Source organism: Hemiscyllium ocellatum, chromosome 19 (genome assembly GCF_020745735.1).
Source record: "Hemiscyllium ocellatum isolate sHemOce1 chromosome 19, sHemOce1.pat.X.cur, whole genome shotgun sequence".
Taxonomy (NCBI): domain Eukaryota; kingdom Metazoa; phylum Chordata; class Chondrichthyes; order Orectolobiformes; family Hemiscylliidae; genus Hemiscyllium; species Hemiscyllium ocellatum.
The window spans coordinates 61364125-61389983 of NC_083419.1; the positions used below are offsets into that span (position 1 = coordinate 61364125).

Sequence of the window (25859 nt, forward strand, 5' to 3'; positions counted from 1 at the left end):
TAATTGGCAAAATGGCTATTCTTTTACTTCCCAGTGAGTCTTAGGGCATTGTGACGCAACTTCTAATAACAGAAAATCACCTCACCTGTGTTGCATGGGACCAAGATGAAGAAAAACGTTACATCAGGTAACAATAATGTTAAATTTGGATTCTAAATTACCACCAAAGTATGTTACTGGCTGCAGCGTAAAACTTTAATTTGAAACAGTAGTAGTAAAGGGTGTTGATTGAACAGCTTTTTCTCAGAATTGAACACTAGATTAACATAGCTTTAGACTTATAATCACAGAAGACACATTGCTAATTGGCAAAGCACAACACCAGCTTGCATTTACAGAGCATCTTTAACACAACTAAACAACCAAAGATGGCTCAAAGGAGCAACATCAAACAAAATTTTAAACAAAGCCACACAAGGAGACAGTAAGTCAGCTGAAGTGAGGTACATTTTACAGAGCATTTTAAAAGTGCAAAGAGGGGTTAAAGAGGCTGAGAGACTAAAAGAGGACATTCAAGAGTTGTGGACAGCTGAAAACCAAATTCAATTGAGGTTCACATGAGGCCAGAAGTGGGGCAATAATGGAAGGTTGTGGGGCTCGAGGAAGTTAGAGATGGACAAGGCCATTCGTGGGGGGGGGGGGGGGGGGGGGGGGGGGGCGGAATCTGTGAACGATTGATGATAATATTAATGGGTGTTTCATGACTGAAGATCAAAGCAAGTCAGTGTGCACATGAGTGACAGGTGAATGGGACCTGGTGCAATTTTAATTAGGAGCAGCAGAAGTTTGATTAAGTTCAAGTTTAAGGAAGGCTGAAAGACTGAGCCCAGTCAGGAAAGTATCAGAGTAGTCAAGTCTAGAAATGATGATGGCAACAAGGAGACTGCAACGTGAGAGCTATGGCAATGTTCTGAAAACCGAAGTAGATGAATGTGTGTCAGAAACTCAAATCAGGGTTAAACAAGATGCCAAGGATACACACAGTTTGAGTAAGGTCGCTGTGAGCAGTGAAAAGGATGAAGTTGATAGCATGGGAAAGGAACTTATAGCAGGTAACTAAAGACAATATTGTCACTCAATGACCACGTCAGATCCATTTAACTATATTGAAAAAACATTACACTTTATGTGCCAAAGATAAAACATGGAAATAACCAAGGTATTGGTCTCCAATTTGCCTTTTTCAAATAAAATGAGTAGGAACATTCAACTTTGGAATGGGAGTAAGCCCTCTGAACCTAGTTCACCGTTCAATAAGATCATAGCTGATTCAATTACTCCCACCTCTCCCCATAACCCTTCATTCCTGTCCTGTGCCCATCAAGAACTTCTCGGTTTTAAAAATATTCAAAGGCTCCCTTCCTTGGAAAAACAGTAGAAGAATTGCTCACTACCTTCAGAAAAAAAAAGTCTCCTCATCAATGTCTTAAATAGTTGCCTTATTTTTAAACAGCACTCTTTTGATCTAATATTTTACAAAGCGTAAATAAAAGGCACCAATAAAAGGAAATAAAATTAATATTTTATGAAAATTTACAGAGCATATCACATTAAGAATGTGATCACGTTTCTTCATTTTCCACCTGAAATGACCTTCACAAAACACCGTAATTATGGTCTCAATGAAACTCATCTTCTTAGTGCACGGTTTTGCAAATACTGATTAACAATTTCAATTCAGAGCTCTCAAAGTCAAACCATTGCTTACAACTGAGCAATGCAGGAGTTACTGCATATAGAAAGTAATCCACTGGTTGCAACAAACATAGGATAGTTGCTGTTACCCATCAGACAACTTAAAGTGCTTCACCAAGGATGTAACAAAAAAAATACTTTGTTTCCATTTTAACTTCAAAAGGTTTCAGGTGTAAAGTTTTTTAACCTGCACTGTTCAATGAAATGTTTTTGATTTTTTTTGTTTAAGCATAAGCTCTATTTCTCTACACACAAATATTGCCCGATCTGCTGAATATTTCCAGCATTGTGCATCTTCCTCTTCTAGTAGGAAGCAATTCAATTCCACCCAGTGACTCAACTGTCAGAGCCTCATATTATCTAACTTGTAAGCTTCATTCAACACTGTCACCTTTTTCTCTGGGCCACAGAAAGTAGGAGTTGAGGTGTGGTTAAAGTTCATCAAATTAATACTGATCAGCTATGGGAAAGAGAATGCAGATACATTTTATATCAAATCACCATGTCGAGTACATCAGATCAGCAGGAACCCAAGGAAAAACTAATCTTGCCCTACAACCATATCACAACTTTTACCTCGATTTAAGAACATGCTGAGCAGCATCCGTAAGATACTTCCATCTCCTTTGTTGGCTATTCTTCCAGCAACTTTTATGGAAGTCCATCGAATTGAGGCCGACTGAGAAAAATTACAATTGGTTTTGTCACCAGACTAGATTGAAACTACTTGTAATTGCTATCCTTACTGAGTTAGTGAACTCAAAATCAATCCCTTCTATTCCTGGAGTCACCGTAAAAATTATAAAGCCTTCAGCAATATATGCAAAATTTCATAAATTTTCCTGTCCATTTAGACACAAACAGAAAACACAGACCAAGCTTTTCTGGACTTATAAGAATTACTATTTATTACAAATAGATAGTTGTTTACCTGTAACCAGAATGTATGAACTGTTAACATACACTATATTAGTTAAAGAACTCCTTATAAAACTGCTCCTATATATATATATATACACATACACAAAAACTGACATATACAAACATAAGTGGGCAGCACGGTGGCACAGTGGTTAGCACTGCTGCCTCACAGTGCCAGAGACCCGGGTTCAATACCCACCTCAGGCGACTGACTGTGGGGAGTTTGCACATTCTCCCAGTGTCTGCGTGGGTTTCCTCCGGGTGCTCCGGTTTCCTCCCACAGTCTAAAGATGTGCAGGTCATGTGAATTGATCATGCTAAATTGCCCGTAGTGTTAGGTGAAGGGGTAAATGTAGGGGTATGGGTGGGTTGCGGGTCGGTGGGGGACTTGTTGGGCCGAAGGGCCTGTTTCACACTGTAAGTAATCTAAATCTAAAAAAAAAATTGAAGGGTCAACAGACCAGACTGCTGACCATTTCGGTTTTTGTTTCAGATTTTAGGCATCCGTAGTGTTTGGTTTTAAAAAAAGAAAAGGCATTGTGAGAGGAAGGAAAAAGTCCCTACAGTGGCATCTGTGCACAAGGGTTTACTGAGGTGATCCTTTTGCTAAGCAGGCCTTATTGTTTTTCAATCTCTCTTCCCCAGCTACTTTTTACTTCCTTGCAGGAGGCACAGAGAATCAGGTTCTGACTTATTGGTTAAGAACAACAGTTACATATACTGGTGAAGGAACAAACTGGCTTTCTTCAGGCGTTTGGTATTCTCTACTGCAGAGAGAAACCTCCGTCTGGAGGTCCAAACACTTCTCAGATAGTTGTTGGCAGCAGATGGTCTTGGTCAACCACAGCTAGTTGGTCAACTCCACAAATGAAATCAGGTAGATGCTACTGGTCAAATCTTATTTTATACATAAGCCTTGGTGCCTTTTGATCTGCATCAAGCCTCCTCCACTGGTTGAACAAAGCAGCAGTGCAAACATCACTTACAATGCATTTCAGCAACTTGTTTTAAGAAATCCCTTCTACAATCATGGGTTTTAAAGCAGCCTCTTTCCCCTTTCTGTTCACAGTCAAAAATACTGAAAAATAAAAATATGGAATCTTTACATAATTCACATGGGAGTTTTTCTTTGCAGCTATGGAGGGAGATGGCATTGCTTTCATCTCATTAACTTGAGCTGGATGCAACCCACAAAAAGTGAAAAGGTAACATCTCAATCAATGTGCTGACCAAAACCCTACTTTCAACAATAAAACTTTGTTAAAAAATGTTGTCATATATGTAAATGCAAAACTGGGGTCAGTCGAGGGATTTGATCAAATGTCCTTTACTCATAGGCATTCTTGCACCTGGTCATTCCAGGTACAGTAGATCAGATAAGCCAAATAATACAGAATTAGTTATACCACCTTCAGGATTTCTGTTGCTGACCCTCACTTGAAGCAGCACCAAATTTTAGGGCCCAGTAGTACAATCGTATTTTGGTCTACTTCCAACCGTTATGCTTACTTGCTCATTGGCATATCAAGATTGTTTCCTACTGATGAAGGGATGTCCTGATTCTGGTATTTGTTAAGACAGCCTGTAAGGGAGGAAAGGACTACCGTAGGGCTGAAAGTCGCTGGTTGGAGGTTAGAATGGGTGAAGAGAAAGTAAGCCCTGCAGATCTCTAGTGCCCACTCTCTTCACATGCTGTGGCTAATTACTTTTGCAGCATTACATTGTGGGCATTGCCTTCTTAGCTGTTCAACAGTTGTTCCAATGGAGTAGAGTTGCACATCCTGGTTAGAGCCATTAGATGGTTGCTCATGGGATACTCTGACCATGTAACATTGGATCGCATGATGTAATTTGCGACTTGATAGCATCTCTGGTCAAAAATGCAGTTTGTACCTATCCAAGCACGAGTATTCCAAGTAGTTAATAGGTTTTAAATAAAGTGAAATTTTATCACAAAAGCATTCTGAATGACTTGTGTCTTTGACCATAAGGAGGTACCTTACAATACATAAAAAAGCCTAATGAAAGATTAATTTATCCTTTCTTTGCTGAATTAATTTTGTAGATTGTGTTTATAATATGCATCTTTATATTTATGGTTTACTTGCCAAGTGTCACCTAAAACTAATTAAGGTACATAGAACGAGTAGGTCAAAAAAACGTCATAAAGAGGACTACAGGACTTCATTTAAATGTAACACGGATTATAAAGTCCTCACGAGTCTAGCAAATGAACTGTAACATGGACTGATTAATGACTCCGAAGAACGAATTTCGTGCTCATGACACCATGCATACAACTCATAAAAGAGAAAATGAATGATCTATTCTTATAAACAAAATGCCACTTGTGACAAATTACAAAAGGAAAAGCCAAAATGATTTTCTATCACGTCAAAAGCAACACTACACAGAATGGAAACCACTGTACCATAATAAACCCATTTCTTAATATATCTTTTACCTATAGGACAAATATCGAACCAACACACCTTAATAATATCTTCTGCATATGCACATAAATATATATATATATATAATATTTATAGAGAGATAAATATTCCCATAACACACTGTTTCGAGTGCATATATTCTAATTTTCCTCTAGCTAAGCTATAAATAAACTTGTAGTGTGCATAAGCAAGGTCATGAATCTAAAGACTTCTTACACAAACAGCATTTTATGTCTTATCTTTCATACGTTCTCAGATACAAAAAAAATTGTTTATTCTGCAATATTAAACCTGATATCAAAACCACCAATTCCCTTTGTGAGCAAGCATTTTAAATCAATAGGAGGTGCACGATGTAGGGAGACTTCAGATAAAATACAGGAAACCTGACATGAAGTGAGAAACGGTCTCTATATTTGGAAAGACAGGATGAACTTAAGTCTAAAAAAAACCTCTAAACATCTGATATCACTACCCCGCCGAAACATTATTTTGTTGCAACGTCTTAAATGCTGTCAATTCCACTGTACAATGAGAGTACGTTCTGTTTTTATTGCTAAAAACTGCTTTTCCAGTGCACAGTTTTATTGAGCCAATAGTTTTCTATTTACTGAATGTGTGGAATAGCAATCTACCCAAGTCAGAACAGAATCATGTCTTTGTAACACAAATGGTTATTTTTGCTTTGATGCTGCAAGCTCTGGCTTCTTGAGTGTGCTTATTAATTGAACTTGCCCAACTGTGGGAGAATTTATTGCATATTTCTGGATTAAATTATTCAAAAGATTAATCATTCCATGTCAGTTTATCTTTCAAAAAAATTGAGCTGCTTTACAGTAATGCTTATTTCTAAGGAAGGAATAAAATCAGTTTAATTTGTGGACAACTTCCAAATAGTATTCAAATAGGGATCATTCAGTAACATAATCCAGTTAGAAATCACACAACATCAGCTTATGGTTCAACAGGTTTAATTGGAAGCACTAGCTTTCAGAATGCAGTTCCTCCATCAGGCATCTCCAAATCATAAACCAGTTAGAGTTTTCTTATTTAAATTTCAGCACCTACTTCTCCTTTAAGGCTTAGATCCTCAATTATGCCAAACAGTTCAACCTCAACAGCCGTCTGCGTGAAAGAATTCCACAGATTCACTACCCTCAGAGAAGAAATTCCTCATTATCTGTTTTCAACAGGAGACCTCTTATTCTGAAATTATATCCTCAGGCCCTAGATTCTCCTACAAGATGAAACAACATTTTCATACCTACCCTGTCTGGGCGGCACGGTGGCACAGTGGTTAGCACTGCTGCCTCACAGCGCCTGAAGACCCGGGTTCAATTCCCGACTCAGGCGACTGACTGTGTGGAGTTTGCACGTTCTCCCCGTGTCTGCGTGGGTTTCCTCCGGGTGCTCCGGTTTCCTCCCACAGTCCAAAAGATGTGCGGGTCAGGTGAATTGGTCATGCTAAATTGCCCATAGTGTTAGGTAAGGGGTAATGTAGGGGTATGGGTGGGTTTCGCTTCGGCGGGTCGGTGTGGACTTGTTGGGCCGAAGGGCCTGTTTCCACACTGTAAGTCTAATCTAATCTGTCAGCACTGTCGCTCAGTAGTTAGTCCCCAGTGCCAGGGACCCAGAATCAATTCCAACTTTAAGCAACTGACTGTGTGGAGTTTGCACATTCTCGCAGTGTCTGTGTGGGTTTCCTCCGGGTGTTCCGGTTTCCTCCCATAATCCAAAGATGTGCAGGTTAGGTGAGTCGGCCATGCTAAATTGCATTAATCAGTGGTAAATATAGGTAGGAGAATGGGACTGGGTGATTACTCTTCGGAGTATCAGTGTGGACTTGTTGGGCCGAAGGGCCTGTTTCCATACTGTAGGGAATCTAACCTAACCTAATCTGTCAAGTCCACCAAAAATTAATTTTGTGTTTCAATGAGGTTGCCTCTTATTCTTCTAAATACCAATCAGTACAGGCCCAACCTACTCAACTTCTGCTCATAAGTCAGTCCCTGGATCAGCCGAGTGAACCTTCTCAGCACTAACCCCAATGCCAGTGGTTAGCACTGCTGCCTCTCAGCGCCAGAGACCCGGGTTCAATACCCACCTCAGGCGACTCTCAGTGTGGGGTTTACACATTCTCCCAGTGTCTGCATGGGTTTGCTCTGGTTTCCTCCCACAGTCCAAAAACGTGCAGGTTAGGTGAGCTGGCCATTCTAAATTGCCTGTAGGGTTAAATGAAGGGGTAAATGTAGGGGAATGGGTCTGGGTGGGTTGTGCTTCGGTGGGTCACTGTGGACATGTTGGGCCAAAGGGCCTGTTTCCACATGTAGGTAAGTAATCTAATCTTTTCCTTAGCTAAGGGACTCAAAGTTATGCACAGCAGTTCTGGGTGTGGTCAGAGTAGGGTCTTCCATAGTTTTTGCAAAACCTCCCTATTTTGACGCTCAATGATGTTTGAAGTAAAGGTCAACATTCCAGTTACTTATTACCAGCTGAACTTGTATGCTAACTTTTTGTAATTCATGCGTGAGAGCTCCCAAACTCCTGAGCTGTTGCTTTCTGCAGTCCTTCCCAATTTAAATATTCAGCACTTATTCTTCCTGCTAACATGCACCACTTCATTTTTCCACATCATTGCATTGTTTTGGAACTTTGGGAAAAGATGATCAGAACAAACACACTTTTGAAAAAATTAAGGGAGACAAAGGCAGTGACCACATTGTGGGAAGTGAGTCAACAGAGAAAGAAACCTACACTGCTGCCAGGCCCAGCAGTCAACCTTCACAGCTACTGCCTCTGATGTTTGCTTTGAAGTACCTCTGGACATTGTTTATTTTTTGTTTATTTTTCTTAGGTGAACTCCAAACAGTGGAATTCACAGCTGACCTTGGAGAAACCTGTGTGGGGAGATCACAAGAGGAGCAGCTAAGTGACTAGCTTTTTTTGGTACATCTACAATAATGAGTACAGTGGGTTCTTTTTTATTATAAGCTTTTGTTGCGATCTTTTGCTTGCTTAACCTTTTAAAACATAAAACATAAGTACTAGTTTAGCCTGGAGCAGTATTTTTAGAGCAACAAGGGTTCTTTTTATTATAATGATTTGGAGATGCCAGTGTTGGACTGGGGTGTACAAAGTTAAAAGTCACAACACCAGGTTATAGTCCAACTGGTTTAATTGGAAGCACACTTAAGCTAGTTTGCTTCCAATTAAACCTGTTGGACTATAACGTGATGTTGTGTGATTTTTAACTTTTTTATTATAGGTTGTTATTGAGATTCTCGATTAAACATAGATACTAAGCCAGCCTGGAGCAATGTTTGTAGGCAGTAAGACTGTGCTATTTTCTTGGTCTGTAGATCGTTAAGGTACAAAGATAGCCTCTAATTGAGTGATGTGCTCTTCCTGTTGGATGTGGGATATTTGGGCGAGTTTTCACGTTACTGAGGATTATGTCTGCAGGAAGTGTGTTTGGTTGCGAATCCTATCAGATCAAATAGATCGGTTGGAGCAGCCGTTAGAGGCAATGAGGAATTTACAGGAGTAAGGGTTTGTGATTGATGGCAGTTGCAGGGAGGGATAAGTAAAATAAAGAGTCCAGTAGATGGGTGGCATCCAAAGGTAGGAGAGGGAGGCAGGTAGTACAGGAGTCACCTGTAGCTATCCCTATCCCTATCCCATTTGCAGGGGTGATATACTCTCAGGGGAATTTAGCACTGACAGCCAAGTTTCTTGTACTGGCTCTAAGGTAACAAAGGATATGCCAGGTTCCAAGTGATTGAGATAGGGGATTCCCTAGTTAGAGGCACAGATGGATGTTTCTGCAGGCAACAGCAAGACATCAGAATGGTATATTGCCTCTGTGGTGTCAGGATCACGGAGAGGGTGCAGAATATTCTCAAACACAAGAGGGACCAGCAATGAAACCATTGACATAAAAGGCAAGGACAAGATTCTGTGGAGAAAATACAGGAAGTTAGGCAGGAATTTAAAATGGAGGTTCTCAAGGGTAGTAACATCTGGATTACTCTCAGTGCCACAAGCTAGTGTGGGCAGAAATTGGAGGATAGAGCAGATGAATGAGTGACTGAGGAACTGGTGCAGGGGAGAAGAATTCTCATTTTGGATTATTGGAATAACTTTGGAGATAGAAGTGACCTGTATAAGGAGGACAGATTACACCAGAATTGGAATGGTAATATATACCGGTGGGGAGATTTGCTTGAGGTGCTCAGGAGGATTTAAACTAGTAGGGGGAGGGAGGACCCAGGGAGATAGTGACAGAAAAAGTTGGAAAAAGGCGCAAGTCCAACAGTCAGGGCAGATAGGTACAAAGCAGAAAACAAGGGACGACTGATAAATTAAACTGCATTTATTTCAATGCAAAAGGCCCAACAAGTATGGCAGATTAACTCAGGGTATGGTTGAGAACATGGGATTGGGATATCCTAACGATTACAGAGACATGGCTCAGGGATAGACAGGACTGGCAGCTTAACATTCCGGGGTATAAATTCCATAGGAAGGATAGAAGAGGGGGCAAGAGAGGAGGGGGAGTGGTATTTTTGATTAAGGTTCTGCATTTAGGGAGGATATTCCTAGGAATACTTCCAGGGAAGTTATTTGGGTGGTACTGAGAAATTAAAAAGGGATAATCACCTTATTAGGATTGTATTATAGACCTCCAATAGTCAATCGGAAATTGAGAAACAAGTTTGTAAGGGGATCTCAATTATCTGTTAGAATCACAAGGTGGTTATGGTTGGGGATTTTAACCTCCAAACATAGACTGGGACTGCCGTAGAGTTCAGGGCTTAGGTGGAGAGGAATTTGTCAAGTGTGTACAAGGAAGTTTTCTGATTCAGTATGTGGACATACCTAAGAGAGAAGATGCAAAACTTGACCTATTCTTTGAAAATAAGGCAGGGCAGGTGACTGAGGTATCAGTGGGGAAGTACTTTGGGACCAGTGAACATAATACTAATAGTTTTAAAATAATGCTGAAAAATGATGGATTGGATCTAAAAGCTGAAGTTCGAAATTGGAAAAAGGATAATTTTGATGGTATTAGGCAAGAACTTTCAAAATTGAGAGCGTGGTGTTGGAAAAGCACAGCATGTCAGGCAGCATCCGAAGAGCAGGGGAATCAACATTTTGGACATAAGCCCTTCATTAGGAATGAGGGACTGATGCCCGAAATGTCGATTCTCCTGTGCCTCAGATACTGCCTGACCTGCTGTGCTTTTCCAGGACCACACTCTCAACTCTGATCTCCAGCATCTGCAGTCCTCACTTTCTCCAAGAACTTTCAAAAGTTGATTGGGGACAAATGTTCACAGGTAAAGGCACGGCTAGCAAATGAGAAGTCTTAAAATAAAAGTTACAAAAATCCAGAGACAGTATGTAGGGTGAAGGGCAAGGCTAGTAGCTGTAGAAACTGCAGGATGACAAGAGAAATTGAGGTCAAGAATAAGAAGGAAGCATACGTCAGGTATAGACAGCAGGAATCAAGTGAATCCCTAAAAGAGTACAAAGGCAGTAGGAATATACTTATGAGGGAAATCAGGAGCGCAAAAAGGGGATATGAGATAGCTTTGGCAAACAGGATTAAAGAGAATCCAAAGGGATTCTATAAATACATTAAGGACAAAAGGCTAACTAGGGAGAGAATAGGGACCCTTAAAATCAGCAAGGCAGCCTATGTATGGAACTGCAGGAAATGGGGAGATACTAAATGAGTATTTTGCATCAGTGTTTTCAGTGAAGGATATGGAAGACATGGAACATGGGGAAATAAGTAGCAACTTCTTGAAAAATATTCATAATATAGAGGTGGCAGCACTGGATGTCTTATAATGCATAAAGGTGGATAAAACCCTAGGACCTGATCAGGTGTACCCTAGAACTCTGTGGGGAGTGAGGGAAGAGATTGCCAGGCCCCCTACTGAGACATTTATATCATCGATAGCCACAGGTGAGGTTCTGGAAGAGTGGGGGATTGGCTAAAATGTTGCCACTATTTAAGAAAGATAATTAGGAAAAGCCAGGGAACTATAGACCAGTGAGCCTGACATCAGTGATGGGCAAGTTAGAACAAAGTACAGCACAGAAACAGGTCCTTCGGCCGTCCAAGCTTGTGCTGATCATCATATCTGAACTAAACAAATAAGGGTCGAAGGCTTCCTTTATCGGTCCGTATCCCTCTATTCATGTAACCATCCAGACTCCTCTTAAATGTTGCCAATGTGCTTGCTTCCACCACTTCTTCTGGCTGTGCATTCTAGGCTCGTATCACTTTCTGTGGGAAAACTTCTCTCTTAAACTTTCTCCCTCTCACCATGAACCTATGCATCCTTGTAATTTAAACTTTGACCCTAGGGAATTAATCCTCTGACTATCCACCCTAATCTATGCCTCATAATTTAGTAGACCTCTCTCAGGTCTCCTCTCAGCTGCCATCTTTCCAGTGAAACCTAGTCTTTTTAATCTTGCCTCAGTCTAATATAGATAACTGAGGATTGATTTTCCAAAATGCAAAACAAGACAGGAGTTTTATGGTGAATGGTAGGGCCTTGAGGACTTTAGTGGAACAGAGAGATCTACGAGTTCAGGTGCATGGTTCTCTGAAGTTGGAGTCACAGATAGACAGGACAATGAAGGCGGCTTTTGGCACACTGGCCTTCATCAGTCAGAGCTGAGAGTATAGAAGCTGGGAAGATATGCTGCAGTTATACAGGATGTTGGTGAGACTACACTTGAAGCACAGTGTTCAGTTTTGGTCACCTTGCTATAGGAAGGATGTTATTAAACTGGAAAGAGTGCAGAAGAAAGTTACAAGGATGTTGTGGATGTAATTTTGCTCACTGAGCTAGAAAGTTCATTTTCAGATGTTTCATCACCATACTACGTAACATCAGTGAGCTTCTGGTGAAGCACTGGTGTTATGACCGGAATTCTATTTATATGTTTCCGTTTCCTTGGATTGGAGATGTCATTTCCCATGGTGACATCATTTCCTGTTCATTTTCTCAAGGGTGAAAGATGGAGGCGAAGTCAATGTGTTTGTTGATAGAGTTCCAGTTGGAATGCTATGCCTCTAGGAATTCTCATGCATGTCTCTGTTTGGCTTGTCCTGGATGGATGTGATGTCCAAATCAAAGTGGTGTCCTTCCTCATCTGTATGTAAGGATACTAGTGAGAGTGGATCATGTCTTTTTGTGGCTGGTTGATGTTCATGTATCCTGGTGGCTAGTTTTCTGCCTGTTTGTCCAATGTAATGTTTGTTCAGTTCTTGCAAGGTATTTTGTAAATGACGTTTGTTTTGCTTGTTGTCTGTGTAGGGTCTTTCAAGTTCATTAGCTGCTGTTTAGTGTGTTGGTGGGTTTGTGGGCTACCATGATGCCGAGAGGTCCAAGTAGTCTGACAGTCATTTCTGAGATGCTTTTGATGTAGGGGAGAGTGGCTAGGGTTTCTGAATGTGTTTTATCTGCTTGTTTGGGTTTGTTGCTGAGAAATTGGTGGACTGTGTTCATAGGGTCCTCGTTTTTTTTTTTAAATGTGCTGTATAGTTGATTTTCCTCTGCTCTTCGTAGTTTCTCTATGCTGCATTGTGTGGTGCCTTGTTGAAATAATGTTCTAATGTAGCTTCATTTGTAGGCTTTGGGATGATTGCTTCTGTAGTTCAGTATTTGGTCTGTATGTGTTATTTTCCTGTAGGCACTGGTTTGAAGTTCCCCACTGGCTGTTCACTTTACTGTGACATCTGAGAATGACAATTTGTTGTTGTTTTCTTCCTCTTTAGTGAATTTTATGCCAGTAAGGATATTATTGGTGATCTTGAAGGTTTCCTCTAATTTGTTTTGTTTCGTGATGCCATAAGTGCCTTCTCAGTGAGCGAACGTACATCCAGAACCTCAAACTGAGCTACAAATCTTCTCAAAATTTGCTCACAAGGATGTTCCCAGGCCTCAACTGTCTGAGTTATAGGGAGAGGTTGGACAAGCTAGGATCTTTTTCTTTAGTTTGTAGGAGATAGGGCAAATCTTATAGAAGTCTATAAGATCATGAGAGGCATGGATAGGGTGAAGCACTGTCTTTTTCCCAGGGTTGAGGCATCAAGGACTAGACAACATCAGTTTAAGGTGAGAAAGGAAGGACAACATTTACAAGGCATTTGAACAAATACATGGATAGGAAAGGTTTAGAAGGATATGGGCCAAGTGAAAGGAAATGGGGTTAGCATGGACCAGGCTGGGCCAAAGGACCTGTCTTGATGCCGTACGATTCTATGACTCTATGAAAGTAGAAGACAGAGAGTGATGGTGGAGGGTTGCTTTTCAGACTAGAGGATTGTGACCAGTGGTGTGCCACAAGGATCGCTGCTGGGTCCACACTTTTTGTCATTTATAGAAATTAGTTGGATATGAAAGTAGGAGCTTTGGTTACTAAGTTTGCAGATGACACTAAAATTGGGAGGTGTAGTGGACAGCAAAGAAGGTTACTTCAGAGTACAATGGGATTTTGATCAAATGGGCCAATGGACCGAGCAGTGTCAGATTGAGTTTGATTTCGATAAATGGGAAGTGCTGCATTTTGGAAAGGCAAATCACGGTAGGACTTAGACACTTAATAGTAAGGTCCTAGGGAGTGCTGCTGAACAAAGACCTTGGAGTGCAGGTGCATAGGTCCTTGAAAGTGGAGTCTCAGGTAAATAGGATAGAGAAGCAGGCATTTGGTATGCTTTTCTTTATTGGTCAGTATATTGAGTACAGGAGTTGGGACGTCATATTGCAGCTGTACAGCACATTGGTTTGGCCACTTTTGGAGTACGGTGTGCAATTCTAGTCTCCTTTCTATAGGAATGATGTTGTGAAACTTGAAAGGGTTCAAAAAAGATTTACAAGGATGTTGCCAGGGTTGGAGGGTTTCAGCTATAAAAAGAGGCTGAATAGGCTGGGGTTATTTTCCCTGGAGCATCGGAGGCTGAGGGGTGACCTCATAGAGGTTTATAAAATCATGAGGGGCATGGATAGGGTAAATAGACAAGGTTTTTTCCACAGGGTGGGGGAGTCCAGAACTAGAGGGCATAGGTTTAGGGTGAGAGAGGAAAAATTAAAAAAAAACTAAGAGGCAACTTTTTCATGCAAAAGGTGGTGTGTGTGTTGAATGGGCTGCCAGTAGTAGTTTTGGAGGATGGTACAATTGCAACATTTAAAAGGCATCTGGATCGGTATATAAACAGAAGAGTTTAGAGGGATATGGGCCAAAGGGGTCTTGATTTCTATAGGATACCTGGTAAGTATGAATGAGGTGTACTGAAGGGTCTATTTTCATGCTGTATATCTCTACGACTCTCTATTCCATCAGCTAATTTTTGTCTGTACCCCAAACTATGTATATCCATCTGCAGATTGTTTGTTATCCTCACCACTTGCCTTCCCATCTACCTTTGTGAGATCCACAAATTCTGGTTTATGCAAGCACTTGTCTAACCTAAGTAATTAACACAGATCGGAAAATAAGTGTACCCCCAGCATTGTAGCAGTTACAAGTTCCAATCCTAAAAACATCATTCTTATATCATTTCTACCAGGTTAGTTAGCTAATCATCTGGTTAACATTTTCCCCACATTAATATACTATCTGAAACACCATGAGCTCCTATGAAGTAACCCCATATGTGGTAGCTTATCAAAAGCCTGAAAATCCAAATCTATTACATTCATTGCTTCCCCTTTATCTATTCTGATTAAACCACAAGAAATAGGAACAGGATTAGGCCATTCAGCCCCTTGAGCCTGCTCAGTCATTCAAAAGAATCATGACTAGTCTGACATTCCTCACATACACTCTCTTGCCCTTTCCCTATAACCCTCAATTGCAGTATTGATCAAATAATCAGTTTTATCAAAATGACAACCCTCACTTTATATTGTTAAGGCTGTCCCAGTCCCAAGGACCTATAGGACTGCTGTCTCATTAGAGAAGAGACAGAGACAGCCAACTAGTAGAGAGTTTAATCCTAGGGGATGAGGGGAAAGGATGAAAAGGCAGAACCTTCATGGTAACCTCAGCTTGTGTGGGAATTAAACCCGTGCTGCAGGCATTCCTCTGTATTTATTGCCTTTCTTGTTCAGTATGCACTGTCCTGTTACACTTGCACTGTTGCTCCATTCTTACTCTCAGTATGCTTTGCACAAGCAATCGGGAGAAGGAAAATTAAAATGTGAGCTACAACCTGAGAGTGAATGCAGGATACTGGAAATTTAGTGCACTGTGGCAAATGACTGTACAGGGACGTGGACATTTTCAGTTTTTTTTGTTCATGATCTACAAGGTCCTGTTTCAGGATTTACAGTTTCTAAGGTTATATTCTTTAGCTGCAACTGAGCATAGAACGGAGTCCCAGTTTAACAATTGCAGCTTCAGGAGTCTGCTGACTGGGGAAACAAATCAAAACAGCAACATTACCAGGAAGTAGTATATTGATTCACTTGTGATTTAAAAAAAAGTCTACACATTTTAAGTTAACAGTATGCTTACATTGCATTATTTTAATATTATTTTTTTAAAAATGTGACTCAGAGGCTTAAAAGAAGTCATGGCAAAATTTGGCACCTGTGATATTCTCCTCCTGTGCTATGTGGCAAATCATGGAAGCTTCAGTTGTCCCTGAACGTGCACAGGAAATGCACACTGTAATTTAGAAGAATGAGGGGGGAATCTTACAGAAACTAAATTGTGAAGGGAAGATATAAGATAGGAGCAGAGAGGTTGTTTCCACTGGTGGGTGAAACTAGAACTAGGAGGCATAGCAGCAAAATTAGGGAGAGCAGATTTAGGACTGAGCTGAGGAGGAACTTCTTCACCCAAAGGGTTGTGAATCTGTTGAATTCCCTGCCCAGTGAAGTAGTTGAGGCTATCTCACGGAATGTTTCTAAGGCAAAGATAGATGGATTTTTGAACAATAAAAGAACTAAGGGTTATGATGAGCAGACAGGTAAATGGAGCAGAGTCCACAAAAAGATCAGCCGTGATCTTATTAAATGATGGAGCAGGCTTAACGAGCCAGATGGCCTACTCCTGCTTCTATTTCTTATGTACTGGTGAAACAAATTTCAGAGCCGGTGAATTCATGGTGGAGTGCCTGTGATGCTCAGCAGGTTGTGGATAGCATACTCAGTAAGGTGGTCACGCCGCAGATGTAGATTGAACAGGCAGAAAAGGCAGGACAACCAGGCAAAGTGGAGGAATGTAGGTATGTGACAAATACTGGAGAGGGTACAGAGATTTTCCAGGATGTTGCCTAGGCTAGAGCACTCCATTTATGAATAGAGATTGGACACACCAGGGTGGTTTTCCTTAGGGCAGAGAAGAATACGAGGTGACATAACTGTGGTGCATCAAATTATGACGGGCATAGATATGGTTGACAGGGAGAAATGTTTCCTCTTGATGGAGGAATAAGTGACCAGGGATATAGATTTTAGATACGGGACAGGAGATTTAGAGGAGATGTCAGGAAAATCCTTTTCACCCAGGTGGTTGTGAGAATCTGGAACTCTCTGCTGGCAAGAGTGGTACATTTTAGTAATATGTAGATGTGCACTTGCATTGCCAAGGCATGCAAGTCCATGACCAAGTGCTGGAAATAGGGATAGAACAGAATCAAATGGCTGCTTTTGACCAGCAGGGACCTAAATGGGCCAAAGAGACCTTTTTATGCTGCAGATCTCTATGACTCCACTCTTCCACTGGTCTCAACAAAAAAGAAAAATATTTTTATAGTTACCAAGATGACCAACTAATATACACGATCCCCAAATGCTTCATCTGGAGGCTGACTGATGTTATCTGTAGGATGACGAAACGTCCAAAACTGAACCTTCTAGCTCAGTGAGCAAACTCACATCTTTAACCTCAACCTGAGCTACAAATCTTCTCAAAACTCACTAATACATGATCTATGTCAGGTTTTAAGCAAAAAGGTCTATCAACGTGGTTGCTTAATAAACACAGTAATGGGTTTATTATCAAAACCAAACTTATTCAATAAAGATGCAGCAATTGGTTGACATAGCCAGTAATATAGATGCATTAAAAAGTATCCACACAGCACAGACAGATGTGCACAATCAAGAAAGCAGCTCTTGAATATCAGACACTTATAGAAAATGAATACGATGGTCTTGTTTATTTTTTAATGTTAGGTTAGAAAACAGAACTCTTCATATGATTGTAGACAGTGAAAACTATGAGGCTTCCTTATCTTGAAGCTGGTCACAATGCTTAGGAAGTGATTCCATTGAATCCATAGTAACCATTCTGCAACAACGGTTGTAAGCACACTGGCATTTATCAATGACTTTAAACACTGCGGCAGAGAGGATTTCAGTAACCTTTGAAGAACAGCTCTGTTTTATTTTGTTTTTTTTTCAGTTCTCTATATGGTGAATTCAAAAGTTTAAAATAGTTGATAAAGACTACTAAAATAATTTTAAATCACTTGTGGATCATTTTGCAGTTTACTGAATGTCTCTTTTGAAAACTCAATCTGGACTAGAACTGACAACCTAATTAAGACTTGTTATTTTTATTCTTTCGTTTTCAAAAATAGCTCACAAAAATTACAAACAAACTTACTTTGAAAATTCAATATCTGATTTCCACATCGAAATTGAGAAAAATGTTATCTATATGAAAGATCAAGCCTCAGTTGTCACTGTATATTAACTGTTATGAATGTAAGGTACAGGATTTAAAATCTACTCAGCTGAAAACCAGATATGTTTCTGTCGCAATATCTGAGTGCTGAACCTAGTACTGAATAAGCGTTGAAATGCTGAGGCATTTTTCGTACTGACTCTAGAGGACAGGATCGGGAGAATGTCAGTAGAGTCGAAAAACCAAAGAAAATTACAGCACAGAAACAGGCCCTTCGGCCCTTCACGCCTGCACCGATCCAGATCCTCTCTCTAAACCGGTCACCTATTTTCTAACGATCTGTATCCCTCTGCTCCCTGTATATTCATGTCTCTGTCTAGATATTTCTTAAATGACGCTATCGTGCCCACCTCTACCACCACCACCACTGACAATGCATTCCATATGCCCACCACCCTCTGTGCAAAGAACTTTCCTTTAAACTTGTCCCCTCTCACCTGGAACTCGTGACCCTAGTAATTGAGTCCCCTACTCTGGGAAAAAGCCTCTTGATTAGATTAGATTAGACTTACAGTGTGGAAACAGGCCCTTCGGCCCAACAGGTCCACACCGACCTGCCGAAGCGAAACCCACCCATACCCCTACATTTACCCCTTACCTAACACTACGGGCAATTTAGCATGGCCAATTCACCTGACCCGCACATCTTTGGACTGTGGGAGGAAACCGGAGCACCCGGAGGAAACCCACGCAGACACGGGGAGAACGTGCAAACTCCACACAGTCAGTCACCTGAGTCGGGAATTGAACCCGGGTCTCAGGTGCTGTGAGGCAGCAGTGCTAACCACTGTGCCACCGTGCTGCCCACTAAGCTATCCATCCTGTCTGTATATCTCTCATGACTTTGTAGACCTCAATCAACTTTGTCACTTCCTCAAAGAATTCTATTAAGTTAGTAAGACATGACCTTCCCTGCACAAAATCACGTTGCCTATCACTATTAAGCCCATTTTCTTCCAAATGTAAAAAGATCCTATTCCTCAGTATCTTCTCCAGGAAGTTCCCTACCATTGACGTCAGGCTCACCTGTCTATATTTACCTGGATTATCTTCGTTCCCCTTCTTAAACAAGGGGACAATGTTAGCAATTCTCCAGTTCTCCAGGACCTCACCAGTGTTCACGGATGCTGCAAAGATGTTAAAGCCCCAGCTATTTCCTCTCTTGCTTCCCTCAGTAATCTGGGATAGATCCCATCCGGATCTGGGGACTTGTCCACCTTAATGCCTTTTAGAATACTCAACACTTCCTCCCTGCTTATACTGATCTGACCGATTGTAACATCTGTCTCACATGGGCTCCTATGTTTCTGAACACAAAGCTGCTTGTTGCTAAGAATCGCCATGGATTCTATCCTTAAGGGTTGATAGTCCTGGGGAGCTCTCAGTTAAGGCTGTTTTAAATAAACAATAAATGTAACTGATTCCAGTAATTGCTTCTAATCAAAGTTGGGATATATCTGCATGTATTTTCACTAAATCCCAGTGACTGGATCACAGGAATGCAAGAGGTTCTTTTAAGCAGTAATGAACTCATGAGAATTGGAGGCATATTACAGGACTGAGACCGAAAAAAACATGCTTCCAACTCTCCAACCTAATGATAGTAATCAAAAATTCTTTTGTCTTATGAAAAAAGCAGTTATTAGTACAACAGTAGAGACAGTAAGTGGAAATATTTGAGAATTTTCATTTGTGATATACTATTCTCAATTTTCTGCTCATACTTTATTTTCCATTTCCAGTGCCTATTTACTGTTAGAGTGCTGACTTACATTAGTTACATTAACTAAAACTACAGTCTTCATTCATGACTCTCAGCAGCAAGTACTGGTAGAATGTAAGCAGTGGGCATCAAGTCATGTCCAACTATATTGTTGCACAATAATTACAGAAGCTAGCTTCTCACAAGGGATGAGGAGTGTGAAGGCTGACTGATTATCACACACAGAAATAAGGAGTGCTAAAGTGCCTTTTATTGCCTATAACAGCATTACCCCACACTCACATGGCAACATTTTCACTCTGAAACAACAATCAGACGAAAAATGTTACTGGGCCGAAGGGTGCAGACGAATAAATGATTTCTCAAAAGGTAGATTTTAAACCGTATATTAAAAGGAGGAAAGGCAGAGAGATTTGTAAAGGGAATTTTAGCTCCAAGGGTCTAGATAACTGAAGCCAATGACTGAACAAAAGGAGGATGACTGGACAAGGTTTGAACACTAAAGGGTCACAGAATTCTCTGAACATTATTGAGCTGAGTTTTGAGACATGGAGGTACAAGATTAAATTGTTCCTTACATTTGTTCGAGTGCTTCGGATTTTCTCACCTACTCGCCTTTCCTATTATAGCCACGAAAGGGAATCTCACTGATTTTACAATGCCCCTGCCTAAAACACACGTCATAGAGGCCCACAATATCCAGCTGTCATGACTTAAGTGGGAAGATTACATTGATAATTCAAAAGTCCCATTGTTCCGCAAGCTGCCAGAAAATGCTAAAGACTCGACTGAACCTCCAATATGACCAGTTCAGCTGACTTGCTGCTATTGAGGATGAAAGTAATTGACAAATTCTGTCATTAACAGAAAACAAATATGTATTGTAACAAAATGGTTTAAATTATACCCCTTCAAAAAAATCCAAGTGTGCACACCGATTCACAATTAAGATAGAGTAAAGATAGCTGGTTTGACACGGATATTAACAGTGGAATAGTAACTGTAGATGGAAAACAAAATTCTGAAGACCAGAAGTACAGGTGACAAAAGTGGGTTAAGTGGTCTCACATAGATGACTTTTTGACATCACGGCCACATTTGACTGTGTGGCATTGAGGAGCCCTAACAAATCTGGAGTCAACAGGAATCAGGGGAAAACTCTCTGCTGGTTTGAGTCATACCTGGTACAAAAAATGATGGTTGTGATTGTTAGAGGTCAGTCACCTCAACTCCAGGACATCTCTGCAGTAATTCCTCAGGATAGTGTTCTGGGCCGACTACCTTCAACTGCTTCACCTACAGCCTTCATTTAAAAGGTCAAAAATGGTGATGCTTGCACAAATGTTCAACACCTTTCACAATTCCTCAGGAATTGAAGTTGTCCATATCCAAATACAAAACGACATAGACAATATACAGGCTTGGGTTGACAACTGATAAGTAAAGCAAAAGTGGGTACTGCAATTTGCACCCCACAAGTGCCCTAACTATTGTCCTCTGACACTCAATGGCATGAGAACCACCAAAGACACCGCTATTAAATTCCTAGAAGTTAACAACAATCAAACTGGGTCTAACCACATAAGTACTGTAGCTACAAGATCAGGTCAGAAGCTACTGGATAACTGCAGTGACTAATTAACCTTCTGACTCCCCAAAGCCTTTACACCATCGATAAAGACACAAGTCAGGGGCGTGATGGAATATTCGCCACTTGCCTGAATGATTGTAATGCCAACCAAACTAGAGAAGCTTGACAGTTCCAGGACAAAACAGCTGGATAATAGTTTGTGGACGTGGTGCCACTCACTCCTTCCACCATCAACGTTCAGTGCATCTAACTGCAAAACTCATTTTCTACTAACTTCCTTACTCATGATTATCAAAAAGATGGACAGGTACAGCAGATACAGAGGAACACAAAAATGTGAGAGATCCCCTCCAAGCCACTTACCATTATGACTTGGAAATAATGTTTTGCTGTTTGGTCAAAATCCTCAAATTTTCTCCTAGTGCTATTTGTCGGTGTGTCTATAGCAGGTGTACAACAGTTTAAATCAGACAGGTCACCATCCCTCAAAGGCATCTGGGAAGAGGCAATAACTGCTGGCCCAGCTAGCAATGTCCACATCACATTAGCTTTAAGTTTTTTTTTAAATCACTAGTAACAAACCCATCTGTAAAGTGATGATAGTTCTGCGTTTTGATAGTTGATCAGTTGGGCCTGTCTTTTCTTGTTAGAACTCTTTTTTTTAATTCTTGGTTCTTATCTTTTCACTCTCACAGCAAAAGACGGAACGAACGATATCTTCAATTTGCAAGCTCTCGATGTCTTGCGCCTCCAGACTCATAGCAAACTGTAACTCAACTAATCTGAGGTCCGTTGTCAGGCAGTCTTCCCTGAACTCCTAGCTCTAGGTGCCACTCAGTCTAAAGGTAACAAACTCACTGCTTTAAAAAGCAACATTCTCTACAACACCTAAAAATGTGCACTACTCAATTTTACCAAGGTGAAAAATTCTCCAGATATTTTAGCTGTATAGCAGTGTCTCATATCCGTTCTATTGTCCAAAAACAAAAAACATGTAGTCCCTTACAGCCCACTGTTTTTGATGGCAAGCAGAGAGACTCCTATCCTGCCAATATTTTGCCAACTTTATGACAACAGGTGAACAAATTCTCTGTTAGTGGAACCTTGAGAATGTAAACCGGCTATCACATTTGCTTTCACAGGAAGTAATTGTAATTCAAAAGTAATTAACTTTTGTAGATTCCTTTGAAACTTTGAAGGCATGAAAGCGATCTTCTTAAACACAAGTTTAATAATTGTCAAAACAAAAATGGTGTACCAATAGCAATGCACGGATGTGGGATAATGCAGTTAGCCATACCTGATGAAGGTCATTGCCAATCGCATATTCTTGGAAATAGCCAGGTGCTGCAGAGGATGCTCGGATTGCCTGCCATAGCTTATATTTACAGCCACCCATATAGCGTGATCGTACACTGGGAAGGTGATTGTAGTTCCTGAAGACGAATGCTTTCAGTGGTGTCCCTTTATTTACAATAGTACTTACAGCAGCCACCTGAAAATTAAAGCATTATAAACATTCAACTACACCATTCAAAAGACGACTATTTGTCCCCATTTTATAAGGAACCAGTGTAACAACTTCCGCAATAATTCCGATACATAATGCAGCTCTATTCAAATTGCTTTTACATCATATTCCACCAATTGATCTCCTTCAGCCTTCATATGCAAACTAAAAATTTTCAAACGTCACTTGTTAAAAAAATTCCTATGAACTTGATTTAAATATACAGTAGAATTAGAAAGTGCATTCTGCAATTTTACTTATTTGAAATAAAATTGAAATGATTTGAGTTATACAACACATGACTTAGCAACTTGTATTTGGCTGCTCCACTTCACCCATCCCAGTTTCCATCGCTTTCAGCACAAGCCTTATTTGGCTATGTGCCCTCTGCAGTCAAACAGACAGAGAGCTCACTGTCATTACCAGATGTCTGCTACTGTTCCTAGGTAACGCAAGGAACCTGCCCTGCCTTAACTCTTGCTTTTCTATAATGTAGTACACAACAAAAAGATAATAATTTGAAACTAGGCATCTTCATAGACACCGCACAACAATTGCCAGGCTGGAGTGTTCCTCTCAGTCGGGGAACACTTCAGTGGTCAAGGACATTCAGCCTCTGATTTTCAGGTAAGCGTCATTCAAGGAATCTTTTGAGATACACAACAGTGCAGAATCACCTTGCAGAAACTGAGAGCTAAGTTCTGTACTTATGAGGACCACCTCAACCGTGATCTTAGGCTCGTGTCACGATACATGAAACCCCACTGTACTGTTGTTTGTAAAAGTCTTCCTTACCATTTTGTTTGGACACCATTACCTTGATTACTTGTGATTTTTGTACAGTTTTTGAATATCTTAACTTTGGTTAGACTCCAATACCTACTCATGTTATTCCAGCCATCTGGTTTGTCTCTAGCACCATCTTATTTTTTGATTATTTGTAATTATCTCTGTCTTAATTAATTGGTTCATAGGTTATCCCTTCCCTTGTTATTTCAGATGTTGACCCTTAACTCTCAGTCTGACATTCTTGATCACCTGCAAAGACTTGTTATTCAGCCTGTCAACACTGTACTCACACGATTTGTAACTCTTAATTACTTAGAATTATCTTACCATTATATCTCTGCCTTTATGTTCTGTGCCTGTGCCCCTTAATCTGACGAAGGAGCAGCTCTCTGAAAGCTTGTGATTTCTGTGATAAACCTGCTAGACTTTAACCTGATATTGTGTGAATTCTGACTTCACAGATTAAGGCATATAAACACATTCTGATTACAAATCCTCAAAACACCCTTTCCACCAATAAGTTAATTTTTTTTTGATAGATCTGCATTACAAGTATGTCCTGTATTGTAGGTATAAACACATCAGAGACACCGCAACATGGAGGTGACTCACCTCCACCTTCATACTTGGCTGACAAATGCTAGTCATGTCACAGACATTCACATCCCAAGGAACAGTAAGACATTTTTAAAAAATTTGGAACAATACACAATATTATATCTTCCACACAGAATTTACACTGTACCAAGGCCAAATGTATTTCTGAGCACTGCAATTTTACAGCAACTTTTGTTTATGCAAGTTTGTGAACTGTGGAACATACTGACTTCAGAGTACTGTGCACAGTGAGCTGGGTTTCATCATGAGGTTTAGGATTCTAATTGCACTGGAAACATTAGGTTCCAACACAGCACCAGTCAGCAGCGAAAGCAGATCGGCCATTATGCCAATAGGTGGCTGCTCATTGGTGTCAGGTGGGACACCACCTCTATACCACAAAATCCAATGTCTTAAATTTAAATTCCACTAACTGTGGTGGGATTTAATCTAGTGTCCCCAAAATATTAGCTTGGGTTTCTGGATTTCGCGTCCACTACCACTAAGCCACCAAAAGGTGGAGGCTTCATCTCTGGAATAGTCCTAAAATAAACTGCTAGTCAACATCTGAAAGCATTGATCAATTACATCTCAGAGACCAGTTAAAAGTGCATGATAAGCAAGTCCAAGTGTCAGAAAGAAATAACAAAGATGACAGATTTAACAGATTAAATTTCTGCATGAAAAATAATCAAAACAAGCGAAGTGAATGCTGAAACACAGCCAACCTTCAGAGATTAGGTTAGCACTTTATAAAGCACTTATGCTATTATAACTCTGATTATGTTAGGAGAACACAAATTGCTTTAGGGGGATAGGAGAAAGTAGCTCAGCAACCCCAAATAGAGTTGCAATGACCTTTACAGCTTTAGTTCAATTAAGTCTTGTTGAGTACTGAAAGATACTTTGTTGTGCCAAAGGCTTTAAAAAAATGCCAGTTATTTCATTATAATCTAGAAGGAAGACCATGAAACCTTACTGGAGGAATATAAAATATTAAATGGCAAATGCTGGTGAGGCAAACCCAGAACATTACTTCATTTTAGGCAGGAAAGTTAAAATGAGGGGTCAAATTTAAATTTGTCAGAAAGTGCACTTAAACATATAGTTAAGGAACACATTTACTGAAAAGTGCTAAATGTTGGAATAATGAACTAGTAAAGTAAAGGAAGCAAAAATGTTAGATATGTTATAATATTAGAGCTTTGGCTTCATTTACAAATTGGGATTACAAAAAGTCTTCTTTGAGTTATCAGTGTCACAAGGTTTTTACTCAGATAAATTTTATGTTTTTGTTGGCAGACATACATATGAAATTTGTGACTTTATTGCAGAATACCTGTTAGGGACAAACACATAGCTTGGGTTTTCCCTTTTCTAGCTTAGGAGCATCAAGGCCAATGCAACATAAATCCATCATGTAATTTAACAAGATAAACATATTGGCTGGAAATCATTCACACAACCTCTTTCCTTATATGGCACACATCTGAAACTTAAGTGCCAAGGTAACACTGTTAGGAGCCACAGTGAGTTGTTGAGATGGAACAAGTTAAAAAGTGACTCAGACTGAGTAGGTGGGCAAACTATGGCAAATGGATTTCAGTGTGGGAAAACAGAGATACTTGCTATGGGAGAGTCATCAGGAATTGTGGACAAGCAAAAAAAAAAGAGGGACACTAAAGGTTGGTGCAAAAAAAAGGGACCGAACTTCAAAGCTCAACAGGTAACAGACGACTGTTTTTCATGTATTCTCCAGCTTCTACAGATTTTTTTTCTGCTGACCTACACATTTTTTGTTTGTTGTTGCTTTGTAATAAGAAGCTGAATCAGATATTTCCAGGGATGCAAGAATCT

General features: G+C 40.3%; 1 protein-coding gene across 2 annotated transcripts in view; it reads right to left on the reverse strand.

The window, feature by feature from the left end:
* Window positions 1-25859, reverse strand: part of pnpla8 (patatin-like phospholipase domain containing 8) — a 79918-nt gene that overhangs the window by 5267 nt on the left and 48792 nt on the right. For both annotated transcript variants that reach the window (XM_060839494.1, XM_060839495.1), the window contains one exon: window positions 22407-22601. In XM_060839494.1, the coding sequence (XP_060695477.1) occupies window positions 22407-22601 (195 nt within the window). The remainder of the gene's footprint in view (window positions 1-22406; window positions 22602-25859) is intronic.